This window comes from Rhinolophus sinicus, chromosome 16 (genome assembly GCF_057876585.1).
Source record: "Rhinolophus sinicus isolate RSI-liver-muscle chromosome 16, RSI-T2T, whole genome shotgun sequence".
NCBI classification, from domain to species: Eukaryota; Metazoa; Chordata; class Mammalia; order Chiroptera; family Rhinolophidae; genus Rhinolophus; species Rhinolophus sinicus.
Genome location: NC_142516.1, coordinates 9,021,210 through 9,037,667, shown reverse-complemented (window position 1 = coordinate 9,037,667; position 16,458 = coordinate 9,021,210). Strand labels below are relative to the sequence as shown.

At 36.1% G+C, this 16,458-nt stretch overlaps 1 protein-coding gene across 14 annotated transcripts in view; it reads left to right on the top strand.

The window, feature by feature from the left end:
• GAPVD1 (GTPase activating protein and VPS9 domains 1) overlaps positions 1 to 16,458 on the top strand; it is a 61,404-nt gene that overhangs the window by 23,972 nt on the left and 20,974 nt on the right. For 3 of the 14 annotated variants that reach the window (XM_074331004.2, XM_019728577.3, XM_019728574.3), the window contains 11 exons: positions 1,861 to 1,947; positions 2,783 to 2,917; positions 3,063 to 3,252; positions 4,808 to 4,888; positions 6,142 to 6,299; positions 8,571 to 8,700; positions 9,983 to 10,108; positions 11,944 to 12,117; positions 13,661 to 13,801; positions 14,907 to 15,041; positions 15,511 to 15,630. In XM_074331004.2, coding sequence (XP_074187105.1) covers positions 1,861 to 1,947; positions 2,783 to 2,917; positions 3,063 to 3,252; positions 4,808 to 4,888; positions 6,142 to 6,299; positions 8,571 to 8,700; positions 9,983 to 10,108; positions 11,944 to 12,117; positions 13,661 to 13,801; positions 14,907 to 15,041; positions 15,511 to 15,630 — 1,477 coding nt within the window. The remainder of the gene's footprint in view (positions 1 to 1,860; positions 1,948 to 2,782; positions 2,918 to 3,062; positions 3,253 to 4,807; positions 4,889 to 6,141; positions 6,300 to 8,570; positions 8,701 to 9,982; positions 10,109 to 11,943; positions 12,118 to 13,660; positions 13,802 to 14,906; positions 15,042 to 15,510; positions 15,631 to 16,458) is intronic. The other 11 variants (XM_019728581.3, XM_019728579.3, XM_074331006.2 and 8 more) reach the window with 7 other exon arrangements.

The window sequence follows — 16,458 nt, the reverse complement described above, 5'->3', positions numbered from 1 at the left end:
GATGATTTTACACCTTTTTTTCCTACTTATCTGAAATACTGAAATCATGTTATTATTTCTTAAGAGACTCTTTTAATTATATCTTATCTCTCAGGAATACTATGAAGAAGAGACTGAGTTTATTTGGAATAGAATATATCTTTGGATGATTTTTTAAAAAATGATACCTTTTTTCATGATCAGTTCTCTCACTTTAGGACGTTTAGCAATTAACTATATAGAAATTCCTGAAATAAAATTTTAAAATTTTTTTATCTGTGAAATATTCAATTTATTCTTATGATAAAATAGTTGTAGTTTTTATTTTTGTCATTCTAGCAGAGATTGAATCACATATTTTCAAAATGAGTAAAAAGTTGGATTGTCCCAGATACTAAGATGATGCTGTGTGTTAACTTTCAACAAAGTGTCTTTAGAGGAAAGGATTAACAGTTCACTTTTGGCAGTAAGGAACTTGCTCTGTGAATTAATATTTACTTTCCAAACAGCATATGTTTTGTAGGAATTGTTTGCTTTTAAACTTAGGAGGGAAAAAAATTTGCCTTGAATACTTTGTGAACTATGATGAGGTGTGATCACAAAACACGGTGAATGTTTAAATAAAAATGTATTACAGTAAAAGACACATTGCCATTAATCCCCCTCAAAATACTCTCCCTCGCTTTAAACACACTTATCCCATCATTCTTGCCAATTTTCTGAAGCAGTTCTGGAAATCCTCTTTCGTGAGTGTCTTTAGTTGTGTTTTCGTGGCTGCCTCCATGCCTTGAATCGATTCAAAACATTTATCTTTCATGGTCATTTTGACTTTGGGGAAGAGCCAGAAGTCACACGGTGCCAGATCCAGTGAATATGGTGGATGAGGACACACCGTAATGTTTTTATTTGACAGAAATTGCCGTATACCAGAAGCATGTGTGACTTGGAGCGTTTCCATTGTGATCACAAAATATGGTGAATGCTGCTGCCGAGTGCCATCCAATGGAAAGCAGGGATCTTCAATACGGGAAGTGACACATCGAATCTTAGTAACAGTGTGTGACAAGTTTCAACTTGTTCAGTGCAGTCAGTCAGGTGTGAGCTACAGTTGAGAGAAAGAAGATGTGTTTTAAAGTGTGCCATATCACCCTCCATCATGACAACCCTCTGTGTCACACACCGCTTCTGGTATATGACAGTTTCTGTCATAAAAACATTACGGTGTGTCCTCCTCCACCTTAATCACCGAATCTGGCACCATGTAACTTCTGGCTCTTCTCCAAAGTCAAAATGATTCAGGACATCGAGGCAGCCATGACAGTGCAACTAAAGACACTCATGAAACAGGACTTCCAGAACTGCTTCAGAAAGTGGCAAGAATAATGAGATAGGTGTGTTCGAAGGGGGGGGGGGGGTAGTATTTTGAGGGGTATTAATGGCAATGCATCTTTTATTGTACTAAATTTTTTTTGCTTAAAACATTTACCGTATTGTTTGATCACACTTCGTATTTAGGGAAAAGTACTTTTAACATTCTCTTGAAATAATTTAAGTGAGTCAGCTTTTACAAATTTTAAAATTTCTAACCATGTGAAAAGTACAATATCAGAAACAAAGGTGTTGTATTTTTACTTCCTAATGTCGATATAATATGCGAAACAAAAAAATGAAAGCAAAAATTTCTATTTTTCTTCTATTACTCTAAATATAGTAAAACCTGATGTAGACAAGATACACATTTGGAACCCTGCTTTCTATTGTCTGGTCAGGTGGTATGAATATTATGAAACAGATGTCTAGAATACAATGGAAATGTTTTCATAGAGAGTACTTTGTAAGTGTCTACAGCCTGTGTCTCCCTACCATTGCTTTGGGTTGCAGGTCGGCCGCCTTTTGCAGCAATTAGCAATGACTGGCTCTGAAGAGGGAGATCCCCGGACGAAGAGCAGCCTTGGGAAATTTGACAAAGTAAGAATGAATACTACGTCATGTGAAATACTGCTTATAGAAAATTCTGCCAAAGTATTAGTGAACCTACGTATTCTCTTTATTAAATCTTGTCCTGAGGTGATGTGTAAATTAAATATTATTTTCAGTTACCCTCGCTATAGCTATAAAGCATACAGGGTTGGATCTGCAGCATTTAAAGGAAGCTATCACTAAAGATTACTACTTCTCTCCCAAAGAAGTGTTGAGGAGATGCCATCATAATGAGAACCAAATATCTATTAAGATTATTTGTTAAAGTTTAATTTTTAAAAATTGTCACCAAATCAAATCAGCAATAATTGTGTAACTTTGAGGCTATTTCATAAGTAATATTTATGGCATTGTTCAGTTAGTTTAATTAAATAAAATTTTAATTAGTCATATTTGAATAGGCTACATTCAACCTAGTTTAAAATTCAAAGGCTATACAGTGAGATTTCCCTTCCACACTGGTCTCTAGCCTTTATTTCCTCCCCAAAAGGTTCTTGTTGTTATCAATCTTCTGTATATGCTTCAAGAGCTCTGTGTGTATATAGCAAATTCCTACATGTATTTTCCCCATCACCCCATCCTTCCTTTTTCACAAATGGTAGGATAGACTGCACTGTTCTGTCCTGCATCATGTTTGTTTCACACACCAGAATATCTTGGAGATTATTCTGTATCAATTCATCAAGAGTTTAATTTTGTTTATTGTTGGGTTTCATAAAATTTTCAAGAAGAAAATCTTTTCTGCATACTTGTCCACCTTAATCTGAAATTTTGTTCCCTTAAAGGGGAAGTATTTCACTGTGGTCTTTTCTTGTTTTAACAGAGCTGTGTTGCTGCTTTTCTTGATGTTGTGATTGGGGGCCGTGCAGTGGAGACCCCTCCGATGTCCTCCGTTAATCTTCTGGAAGGGTTGAGCAGAACTGTGGTTTATATAACCTACAGTCAGCTTATTACTCTGGTAATGGCTTTATTCTTTAATAGGATTTTCTCAGAAGTCATTTATCTAAGCATGGGCAGAGTCATAGATGAGTACATTGTGTGAGAAATATATATTGCGTTTGAAAAATTGATTTCACCAGCTAATGTCCTTTTACTTTTGCCAGGTGAATTTTATGAAGAGTGTGATGTCTGGAGATCAACTGAGAGAAGACAGAATGGCTCTTGACAATTTATTGGCAAACCTACCCCAGGCAAAGCCAGGAAAAAGCAGCAGCTTGGAAATGACTCCCTATAATACTCCTCAGCTGTCTCCAGCCACCACTCCAGCAAATAAAAAGAATCGATTGCCTATAGGTAAAGAGACTTCTCATGTTGGGGCTTTCCCTTAAATTTAATATTTCTTTATTAGCCTTTGTTATTGCTCAGTGTTTTGGAATATAGTTTTAAATAATTTGGAAATGTCTTTCTTTTCATGTTTACTGATAATAATTCAATTTTTTACAATAGCACCAAATTAGTTAAGGCTTAGCAGGAGGCTTTAGCTTTATTTAGACATACTTTTCATAATTAATTGAAATCATGCCACCTACAGTACACTTTGTTTATATTTTAGTGTCTTTTCTTAGAAAAACTTGAAAGTGTTATTTGTTATAGATAGTCATTATTTGAATTGTGTAACTCTGTCCTTTCTACTAAGTTCTAAATAATATAATAAAATTTTTGAAGTTTCTAATGGTAAAGCTGAAAATATATAGTTAATATTTTTCCACTATTGTTATTAATAATCAGTCTTTTATCAGCTGAGCTAAGATATCTTTGTTATTTTGTAAAATAAAGCAACTTCCATTTTATTTTGTCATTTATTCATTTATTTAAGAAGTAGGCTTAATTAAGCTTTATTCACTTACTTAACGTCTATTATCTGTAAGTATACACCAAAAAATTAATTGAGCATATACTGTGTACCAGACACTGGGTGTTCACTTTATACACAAAATGAGTAGGTATTATATTACTGTCCTGCAGGTGGGCCACTGTGTTAGATCTTGGGGTATGATACAGAGACCATAGGATATGTCCATACTCTAAGTTAGTTGCCTATAGTCTGGTTGGGGAGAACAAGAAGAGACCAGTATTCCCAGTGTGTACTAAGTGTGATGGCGATAGACATAGAGGATTACCAGCACACCTAACTTAGCTGGGTGGTGATGGCATCAGGAGAAGATGATCCTGGAGCAGGTGACGCCTGTACTTTCTCTTGAAGTATGAATAGGAGTTAGTTACAAAAAGTAAACAAGACAGGAAAAGAGTGTTTAGGCCCAGGGAACAGAGTAGTTTAGTGACAATTTTTTAATGCTAATGAGGACCTCCGCGGTAATTAGTGAAAATGAATAGTTATATTTTATACATTTTGAAGAATAGGATTTCATTTTTAAACTTCCATGAGCTGATTTGTTAAGAACTGTCAGTTTCTTAAAATTAATCTACTGCATTTAACAATATGTAATAATATCATCAAGAGGAATGTGGTATCATATTCTTCAAGTCTCTGGCTTTCATCATCCCAAAATGTCAATTTTCAGAATTAAAAGTAGAAAAAAACCGAAATTTGACTCTTAATGATTTTTAATATTATAGGCTATTTGTACTTTTTTAAAACAAAGAAATGATTTGGTAAATTAGAGATTTTTTTTTCTCCATTATTCACTTCTATACGTTAGTTCTGTCATTTCTTGTCATCCAGAAGGTATCATTAAATATGGGGGTAATGGAAAGTAAATTTCAAATGTTTGCCCAGTATTTTGTATAGTCCTGTGATCTGGTCATTGAATTTATTTCATATTTTAAAAAAATGTGTCCATTATTCAGAGGGTTGATTTTCTTTCTGTTTAATGCTTTCCCAACCCAGGACAACAGTTAGCAGCCATCACTGCCTGGGATTCCTCAGCCACCAATCTTACCGCTCATATTACTCTAGTAACCCCATTTGGTGGGTAATAGGCTGTTCTTCCTCTTCTTACAACTTTTATTTAAGAAACAGTTTATAAAAGTGTGCTCCATGTGCATGTTGCTTTTCTTTGTGTAAATTGCTACATGAATTTTGATTACTTGTACTTTCATAGATTATAAAGTTTGTTACTTAAGATTCATGGAGTTGTTCATGAAGTTGAATTTAAGTTCACCATTCAGTAGAAGACAGTGAGGGTCAGCAAATAAAGGTGTGAGTGAATGTGACTTGAAAGTTGATGTGTGCTCTGAATTTTGAGAGTAGGAGATTAATGAACAGATCTACAGCATTGTGGAGAGAAGATGATTCTTTATATTTCTGTCTTTAAGTAGGTCAGCTTTCACTCAAAGTGAAGCTGAAAGACTTATTACTATAGAGTGTTTTTGCTTTATGTCCATACTTTTGTTTTGCACTGAAATAGAATTTCTAGTTAGTTTTCTGGTTGCATTGAATTTTATTGACCTCTGAAAGAAAATTGAAACTAATCACAGAGGACTAAAACTTACAGAGAAATTATCACCGACTATCTAAATCCTTCAGTTCTTGTAGGATGGATTATTTTAGAAAAAAATATATTAGGGAAAATAACACCTCAAAATAATTAGATCCTGTATTAATTTAGAATGTTTCCAGTAAGCAGAAAGGAAACTTGTATTCAAACATAAGGAAATCTCTCCTCCATCTTTCGAAAGAGGTTACTACATTTCAGGAAAAACATTGTGTTTTCAAAAACTGATTCTGGTTTTGTCATCAGTTGCCTAATTAACGTATATTACTTTATATGGCTGTCAGATTTCTATATGAAATTTTCTAATGCCTGTAAGTTCAGTTATTAGTATGGGAGACCTGTGGCAGTTAAATCATTTTATAGAAAAAAATAGTTGAAGGTATCTTGAAAAGATAAGAAATAAGGTAATACTTTTCCTGTCATCCCAAGTCTTAAATTGATTGGGATGTGTTTGCTGCTCTGCAGGTATGATCATCTGTGTGTCACTCCCTGTCAGGCGAACATGGATCATTTCTAATGTTCAGTTTTGAAGGAGAATCTATATTAGTCATCAGTAGAGTAACTGGAAAGATATAGGTTCTTTTTCATACTCATATTCTCACCATTCTTTTTTTTGTGCATGCGCAAATGTTCTATATTAATAGAAAATATATTTTTGTATTTAATGTCCCGTTTTCTTCATTTTATCTCTTTCTCTAAATTGTCTTATTTGAAATATTTTTATTAGCAACTCGGAACAGAAGCCGCACCAATGTGCTAATGGACTTCCACCTGGACCATGAAGGATCGTTTCAAGAAACCATCCAGGAGGTACAGCCAGAAGTGTTGGTCATCGCCTTAGGGACAGGTCCCCAGCTTACTCCAGGGATGATGTCAGAAAATGAGGTATGAATGTATTGGTGCATTTAACTTATAGCCATTGAGGTTAAGAAACTTAGATTCTATTCTAATTAATGGTCACTTCTATAAATCAGTATGCATTTAATGAATATTTTTCATTATCTTCAGTGGGCCTACCATGACACAACATCAAATGCTAAACCTCCTATGAACAGTTCTGGAGGCCCTTCTTCACATTAATACATCTACGGCACTGTAGTTAGTGACCAAGTCCACACACCAAAAGGAATTTCCCAAATAGTAAAAGAGGCAGGAAACCTGGAGATTGTGCTATGGAAATTGAAGAGACTTTTCCAGTGACCTTTAGGAAGTGTTTTATGTTTCTTTTCTTTCTAATGATTACTAGTGGCATTCCTGCTTTAAAGAGCCAAACATTCTTTAGAAATACTTTTCTTTTCTTTGGCCAGTTAGGAAGAAATGGAAGAGATAACTGAAAAGAAAACTAAGAAAGTGAAATATTTTGAAGAAATAGGATTGGGGGTGTGGGAATCAGTTTTAAGACATTTGTAAACAGAATAGCTGGGGGCAGGGACAAAAGGAAAGAAATCTTGACTCTTAAGATAGGAATCTGTTCTCGTAGATTGTGACATCCTGAAAAAGAAGTGGCATTTTACATTCAACAGTGACTATTTATTATTCAAGAAAACCTGGTCCTGGCCTGGGAAGAAAGGACTAGTTATAATGGTTGATAAAGTGATGATGGTAGTTGGCTGTGCTTGGAACTGTGGCATCACTCATAAGAAAGAGGAGTGTCAAACTCCCAAACTGTCCCTCCACACACACACACACACACACACACACACGCACACACGGGGTGGAGGGGGAGGGAAGAGAGAAAAATTAATAAGCTGGCTATAACTTTCAGAATCAACTTTTTAGGGACTTGGGAATGTAATCCAAAACAACAACCAGGGGAATGCTTCTTGAGGGAAAAAACTGCTGAAGGTCAGTCAGAGAGTTCTGTGGCATTTTCCTTCCCTTGTCACCTTCCCCCGTCACCAGCTCAGTGGCCGCCTTGAAGGCAGTAGTCTGTGTTCCTGTGCAGGGGAATATCTTCATTGTGCTGTCATCCTTTTGCTTTCTGTTCATTCGTACCACTCTCTAGGCCTTTAGATGGATTTTGCCTGAAGATTCGTTGCCTATTGCTCACTATGACTTTAAAGGTCCAGGTTATCTTAAAAATACACAATGTAAAATTTTTATGTCTGCATTTAATTTCAAGCAAATAGGAAATAAATTCTAATTTTAAATAACATTTTAATAGCATCACATGAGTAAATATACAGAGCCATTACAAACCCTTTAATTTAACATGTAAGTGCAGGGCTGAAGCAGCACCTAGAGGTCTTTTTGTTTTGTTTTGTTTTTTCTTTTTAAGTAAGGATATCTTCCTTCATATTCCAGCAATAGCGTAGGAACTCAGTGGCTGTGAGTTTAAGTTTCAGCTGTGCTTAAACATGCTGTGTGACTTCCAACAAAGCACTCAATTCTTCATTAAGTTGGAGGTACACATACAAAGCTGGATTATGAGGCCTATGGGGAGTGAGAAGTAATTATGCTATTTGGAAATCACCTAACAAATAGAAAATATAAAAGACTTCAGCTCTAAGCTCGAGATGGCTGTGAAGTCACACTTCAGCTTCTGGTATGGACTTTTGTGGCCATGTATATATATGGTGATCGAGTGGAGATTCAGACTAGACTGAATTCTGGTGCCTACAAGATAATTTGTTTACATGTTTTTTTCCTATTGGCTTAGGTTATTAACTTTTGAAAAAATGTACTGCAAATTTATGTCATTTTACTATGCCAAATTCTTTATGTGTATCTTTTTATTTAATTCTCAACAACTCCATGGCACACATACTGTTATGACCATCTTACAGGTGAAGAAACCGAGGTTTAGGGAGTTTAAATAACTTATGTAAGATCACATAGTTGGCCCACGGCAGAACCAGAAGGACCGGCCCACTGACTCTAGAGCCTTTTGGTTCTTATAAGCTCGACCTCTGCTCATTTGCTGTCTGGTTGCCTGTTCAGTCTCTGACACCAGTAGGGCAATGGAAGGGCACAGATTCAGTTCTTCTGATACTTACACTTTTCTCCTAGAGGTATTTAAAAGCTTGATCAGAATAACAGAGAAATGGGTTTTTTAGTTTAAAAGGATAATTGAAGAGCAAAAAAAGTTAAATATGCATTTGTTTTCATATCAGTAATCTTTCAGTTGTGATAAACCAATGGCATTTTATGTTTTAGGTCCTAAACATGCAACTTTCGGATGGAGGACAAGGAGATGTCCCTGTTGATGAAAACAAACTCCACGGTAAACCTGATAAAACCTTGCGCTTTTCCCTCTGCAGTGATAATCTGGAAGGAATATCTGAAGGTGAAGGGTTACTTCATTCAAGGAGTTGTGTGATTCAAGTAATATTTTGTTTTGTGTTCTTTAAAGGAGCCTTATAAATTATAATTCTACCATCTGTGCCCCTCACTGAGGAGGGTAATGAAGTTTTCCTCTAATGATCTTTAACAGTTGGCTGTAAAGATTGTTTTTTTGAATAAAATTTGAAAAGAAAGATTGCAAGAGACGTTTGGTCATATAAAATGGAAAAGATATAAGTCTTCACGGATATTTGAAAAGTACCAAGTTTTATTTCTCTAGTGTTGATCAATACCAAAGCTTATAGAGCTCCTTTAGAGGGATTTAGTGCATGTCTGAATGGAAAATAAAATGGACTCAGTATTTCAGGATGTTGTTTATACTTTAATGTTATTTCTTTGGACACACATACACACACACACACACACACACACACACACACAACACACACACACCTGTATGAAGCAGAAAAACACAATGGAAATAGGAATAAAAAAGATCATTAAAAGCCAAGATTGTGAAGTGAGAATATGTCACCCTATGATCTAGGACAAATTATTTTAATGAAAAAAGTTCAAGTTTACTAACATTGTAACAGAAACATAAAATGTAATAACTTTTCCTTTTCCTCTGACGTTTCAAAACATCAGTAATGTGCGTTCATTCTAGAAAATGCTGAAGAGAAATTGAATCATCTGTAATCTCACCATTCTATTAATAACAGTTAACATTTTGGTTTATTTATAGCAAGATTAGGTCTATGCTGTTTTGAAACCTTTTTGTTCACAAAAATAACAGTAAATTTCCTTTTATAATGGAATACTCTTAAATAACATGGCTTTTAATGGCTGTTTTCTTTCATTTTAAATGGGCATATTTAAATATTCTTCTGTGATTAAACATGTAGATTGCTTCCGCTTTTCAGACATAAGCCATGAAACAATCAAAAATTAGATGAGTTTTTGAATTGTTCCTTAGGATAATTTCCTAGACGCAGAATTGCTGGCTTAAAGTGCATGTGTATTTTTGAGGTGTAAGTGCAGTATTAAAAGCACTTTAATCAGGGGTGGCCAGTTAGCTCAGCTGGTTAGAGTGTGGTGCTGATAACACCAAGGTCGCCAGTTCGATCCCTGCATGGTCCACTGTGAGCTACTCCCTCAAAAAATAAATAAATTTTTTATTAAAAACCACTTTAATCAGTCTTTAGTCTCTTATCAAGGCATGAAAAATTGCATGATGGCTCATGACTGTTTTAAAAAGCTCACTCACAGTAGAAACATTTCTCTAGGTCCTTCAAATCGCTCCAATTCGGTATCCTCTCTAGACCTGGAAGGAGAGTCTGTATCAGAACTTGGAGCAGGACCTTCTGGGAGTAATGGAGTTGAAGCTCTACAGCTATTAGAGCATGAACAAGGTAAAGTGAGGTTGAACACAATTGCTCAAGTAGCACAGAATTTACCTGGGTGCAAGATAAACAGTGTGTTTCCATGCAAGTTGGCTGTGTTCAGTAAGAGAATAAACCTAAGTTGATTATATAATGACCATTAAACTTGCATTTATTCGTAGTTCCTTCACTTTTTAGAAATGTGTTTAGTTGGTGAATTGTTTAGGCTTAAGTTGTATAAGACTAATTAAAATGAATTGCTTGAATTCTGTAATATTTGATATTTCAATTCTGTAATATCAAAATTTTAAGGGAAACAAAGATAAAACCTCATGGCTCAAGAAACTTAGGGAGAGAATGGTACACAAATGATTGAAAGTGTCATAAGAGTGCTTTGGCAGTTCTGAGCGAGAGATAACAGTGTTTCAAAGTGTAGAGAAAAGCTTATTGGAAGAAAATACTAGCCTGGCTGGCATTGCATTGGCAGAAATGGAGCTAGAGCACAGTAGGTGAAGGAATAGTATAAGCAAGTCCCAGAGGTGGGAAACCATAATACTTACTCAGGAGCTACCAAGTAGGGCCATGGCGCAAGGTAAGGATTAAAAAATAGGAGGGTCCCTAGTGCGCTTTTGAAAGGTTAATTTGAAAACGTTTTTTTGATGTGTTTCTTTAAAGATCACTGGAGTCCTTCAAGGGTAGATGCCCTCAACTGGATTTGAGGCAGTGATTTTTAGACTTTAGTGTGCATAAAAATTATGTGGTGAGTTAGAAAAAAAAGCCATTTCCCATGTCTCAGAAATCCTGGTTCAGTCCATATAAGAAAGGAAGAGTGTTTCCCGTTGGGATATATGTGGCTTGAATAAAAATAATGCTATAATTTATTGGATTGGTTTGTCATTGTATGAATTAGAATTAAATTTTCTAAAATAACAGATTAAAATAATATTAGCTTAAAACAGAAGTTGAAAGACTCACTTCCTTAACAAGCCCTCTGGGTTATTCTGATGTAGATGGTTGGCAGGCTACACTTAGTGAATACTAAATTAAGAAGTGAATTGAGGCAAATTGCAGACTGCTTCTCACTGTTCAAGGGAAGAGAGTAAACTCTAGAATTGGGGAGGTATATCCAAGTCAATTAAAAAAAATGCCTTTTTTAAATGGATTTATCAGTTAATTATTGCCACAGTGCTACATAATAAACCACCTCAAAACTTAGCGACTTAAAACAATAAGCATTTATTTTTGCTCTTAAGTCTGCGAGTCATCTGGGTGGTTCTTCTGATTTGAACTGGGCTCTCTCATGCATCTACAGTCACCGGTGGTCAAGTAGGGGAGCTCTGCTTGTCTTACCTGGGGGTCAGTTGGTCAGTGGGGACCTGGCTGGTCTAGGATGACCTTCGCTTTGTTCTGCGTCATTCCTCATCCTCCAGCAGGCTTGTTCTCATGGGAGAAGCAAGGGGAAGAAGGAGATCAGAAGTTTATAAGGTTTCTTGAGGCCTAACCTTGCAACTAGCTCACTTCCTCTCTTACCCTTTTGGCCAAAGCAAGTAACGTGGCCTGTGCAAGTGCAGAGAGAGGGGACTGCGTCCCAGTTCTTGATCAAAGTCACTGCAGAAGTTGTGGATACAGGGAGACAACTGATTGCATCTGTGGCCTCAGTTAATCTACCAGGGAAGTACATATGCTGAGCTCAGAGAGGGAAAGACTATATTCATGAGGGAATAATTCAGTGCTTTGGTACTGTGTGCTCAGTGTGAAGTATAAAATATGTAACATGAAGTTCAAAGACTTAAAGTTCCTTAAAGTTGATTAAGAAATCATAGCTGTGCTACCATTGTTTAAGTGCTTAATTTTGTTTTTGATAGCTACAACACAAGATAATCTTGATGATAAGCTGAGGAAGTTTGAAATCCGTGACATGATGGGACTGACAGATGATAGGGATATATCAGAAACAGTGAGCGAGACCTGGAGTACAGATGTCTTGGGAAGTGATTTTGACCCTAACATTGATGAAGATCGCTTACAAGAAATTGCAGGTAACTGCTCTTTAACATCTCCGGAAGATTACTGGCTAGTTATTCATGTCCACCCACTCTTCATGGGAGGAACTTCAGTTCTCTGACAGACACGGTGTATGTGTTAGCACTAAGTGGGAAACCGAGATAACTATGTAACTATAAGGCATTTGTGTGTTTTTTTCCTTTACTTAAATATAGGTGTGTTTTCCCCATCTACATTCAACTCTCCTCCCCACCCCAGGAAAGAAACACCAGTCTTTTGAATTAACTTCTCATCAAGTCTTGTTTACAGGGCATACGGTGGTATATGTTCTTAGTCTGTGATGAAGATCTCTTTTTGAGATTAAACACCTTAAGATCAAAATTCGTACAGATTATAGCCATAAAATGTTTTGGAATAATACGATAATATAAAATAATAGGATAAAAAATTGAATTTACTTCTGGAAGGATTAATTCAGTTCCAAAACGTAACCAATTTTCTTTCTTTATATCAAGTTTATTGATGTACAATTTATATAAATTAAAATTCACCCTTCTTAGGATACTGTTCTTTGAGTCCTGAAAGATTCATACGGTCTTAATAACCACCATCTTCATTGTCTTTTTAAATTATGGAATATTTCAAACAAATAGAAGAGAGAAGAAGTATAATGAACTCCGTGTACCCATCACTCAGTTTCAGCAAGTGTACACACACACGGCCAGTTTGTTTCATCCCTTCTCCCACCCACTGTTGGTACTTTTATCCCCCCCCATTATGTTTAGGCAAGTTCCAGACATTATTTTATTTGTAATTATTTCATGACACACTTTAAAAGGTAACTTACCAGTAACCTTTTTTCAAAAGTTTTGCATGCACTGAAGTAGAATTGTTCTTTTATTAAGCAGAGCATTCTGAACTTGAGTATTTTTAACACAGATGTACAATAATGTTTAATCCTTTCTATTTGTATTTTTTAAGTAGTGTAAATAGATTTCTTAATTGGTTTTGCATTACTTTGTTCCAGATGCTAAAGTAGTATTTTTCCTGGCAGTAAGCTCTGTTTGAGCAATAAGCTGTCTTTGTAGTTGAATGCGTACTACAGAGGCGAAGTGCATTTTTCTGCAAATATATTTTATTGCTCTGAATATGTGGCTAATGTGCCAGAAGAAAACACATTTGCCCAGTATAACTTTCTGTGGTTAAATGTCTGTTTGAGTGTTTTTAATCCCTGTAGGACTATAAATTTTAGAAAGAGATTAGGGAAACACATAACATTTGCTGAAAACCCAAGGTGAAGGCTAGTTGAAATGACTTGACCTAACAATGTGTTTCCTCTCTGGAAAGTCCAAGGTGAACAGGAGGCAACTGATGAAAAAAAAAGGAGTTTGTGTCATTGTGACCACAGTGGGAAATTTGAGTTTTTAGTGGTGTTTTGATTGAAATTACTCTTCCCTTGGCTTCTTTCTTGTGGGCAGAGTAGAGAGGTTTTGTTAGCTTGGTGTTTGGCCTTTCTCCATATTACCGCTCTTTCCATCAGGATCTTTGTTAACCCTTTGCTCCCCACCGGTTATACAGGTGCAGCAGCAGAGAGCATGTTAGGCAGTTTACTGTGCCTGCCAGGTTCAGGGTCAGTGCTTCTGGACCCCTGCACTGGTTCTACCATATCAGAGACAACAAGCGAAGCTTGGAGTGTAGAGGTATTGCCAAGTGACTCAGGTTAGTATGCTGTCATTATTTGCCTTTTGATTTGCACAGTTTTCAATGTAAGGTATCCTAATTTCTGCATTATGGACATTTTGTCAAATACACATTTGACAAATGTGAGGCAGTCACATTGCTAAGAATTTCAAATGGAAAATTAGTTTAGGGCGTTTTCTGTCTATCAAGAAAAAAAATGCAGTGTTGCATGGCAGTAGACTAAGATGGCAGGTGCTTCCTGACTGTGTTCAGTTATTTTGAAAGTGACTATTAGTAACTCATCAGGATTCTGTGTGGGACTCTGAGTCCAGAGTCTCCCACTAACTCGTCACAAAATAGGAATAGCAACATGACTCGAACTGAGTGGTTGGATGCCTGGTAAGCACATTGAGATTTATCCCAGGGGAGAACTTGACCCTTTGAAAGATATCTAACGTATTTTTGAAATGCACTAAAATTGGGAGTGTGGAGTCCTGAGAATTATTTTCTGCAGGATTATTATAAATGTTGATAAAGTGCTTAGGACTTTTTCTTTACTTATGTATTGCATTTCTACTTTTTTTTTTCTGATTATGGATATAAATCTTTGCCTTCAACTAAATGTCATCTACCAGAAAGCAAACATAAGTAACTGTATGTCTGAATTACGTTCTATCTGATCTACTTGGCTCAAGAATAATTAAGTGATCCTGATATGTGTTTTATAATGCTTCACACGTTCAGACATGCTCTTTACATAAGGAGGCAGTAGGATTAGCTCACTCTCTGTTGATCATCCATACCGTAGGAGTTATTTTTTAGAAAGTGGTTGATTTAATGCTAAGGTATTCCGTGTTCTTTTGCTCAGTTTACTTGTTAACCACCAGCGTGCTCTGTGAGATTAGGGATCTGGAAGCAGAGTTTTCATGTTTGCACAATGAACTGGCGTATACTGGGATGAAAATCACCTTGACTTCTTTAACACTTGATGATCAAACCAACTTTGCTAACTGGCCTAGACTTAGAAATCTATTTACACTGATTTCATTCATGCCCTGGTAGCTTTTATCACCTGGGTCACAAAAGCTGAAACAGTGGCGCACTAACAGACTCACCAGTGTGACCCTTCACATCTTTTGTTTAGAGGCCCCAGATCTAAAGCAGGAGGAGCGTCTACAGGAACTGGAGAGCTGTTCCGGACTGGGCAGCACCTCTGATGATACGGATGTCAGGGAGGTCAGTTCCCGCCCCAGCACACCAGGCCTCAGTGTTGTGTCGGGTATGTCTGTCTTGTTTTAAGGAATAAGGATTTCAAGGTGTGTTCCCACCTCCCCATTTTTAAAGTTGATAGCAAAGAGATATGTTTTATTTAAGAGCTGAGTAATTTCCAGGAAACAAAATTATTTCTATGGAACCTTAAATCTGTGAGAATTGAATGTGTGGCTTTAATAGTGCCTGCTGAAGCAATTGGCAATCAGTCTGTATGTAACTGTCTGTTCTTGATACCCTGTGCTACTGTATTTAGATTATCATATGGTAATTCTGATTATGTTGTACAAATCAAGGTAAAAGTATTTAAGCAGTAGCACAGTAAGGGATATAATAACCAAACAGCTCACATGTATAGAACGGGACACAAAAAAATTGAGAATATGTACATTTATCCAAACCTCATACTTTTTGTGTGGTTATTTTGTTCTTCTTGCAGTTTATTTTTTGCTCTTTTGTTGTTTTCGTTGTTTTTAAAGGCATAAGTGCAACCTCTGAGGATATTCCCAATAAGATTGAAGACTTGAGATCTGAGTGCAGCTCTGATTTTGGGGGTAAAGATTCTGTCACTAGTCCAGACATGGATGAAGTAACTCATGGTAAGAAGGGGAAATGAGAATGACTTTTTAACACATTTTTTTGTGGGAAACGAGTAAACTCGTCATATCGCTTTTTATACCAAAGCACGGGAGACGAGAATAACACGTATTTTGCACCTCTTTTTAAACTAAAACACTGAAAGTTTCATAGAAAAATATCAACTAGATCGAAAGATAGGAATATTTTACAGAAAGTCTAATTTTGGCGCAAAAATGTCAAAAAAGCCCCGCGTTACGACGCGATTTGGCGGGAAAATGCCCGCTTACAAATTAAAAACAATTACATTTATGGGTGAAACTGGCAGTCTTACACATTGCTGGTGATAATATCAATTGCCACAGCACTTTGGGACATAATTTGGCAATACGTATATTAGGCCTTAAAAGTTCACGTACTAAGTGTGGTCCAGTTAGTCTACATTAAGAATTAGTCATAAGGAAGCAGTCCTATTTATAAAGTCTTATGCACAAGGATGTTCTTCATAGCATTTAATTGGCAGAAAATTAGGAACAACCTAAGAATGGAAAAATAGGATGGCTAAGTGAATTTTGATGTAACCACTTATTAGAATTTATGCAGCTGCTTTTTAAATGCTTTAAAGAATATGAAATAACAGAGAAATACCTACAACATAATATCACCTGGAAAATTTAAAGAATTTTAGTATATATAGGTATTATAAAATGTTTTAAAAAACTATCATAAAGAAAGCACTGAAAAGAAATACCAAATGCTAGCAGTGGTTTTATATATTGGTTCTGGGTACCCTTTCTTTATATATATTTTTGTTTGTTCTAAACCACGGTTTCTCGTCCTCAACATTACTG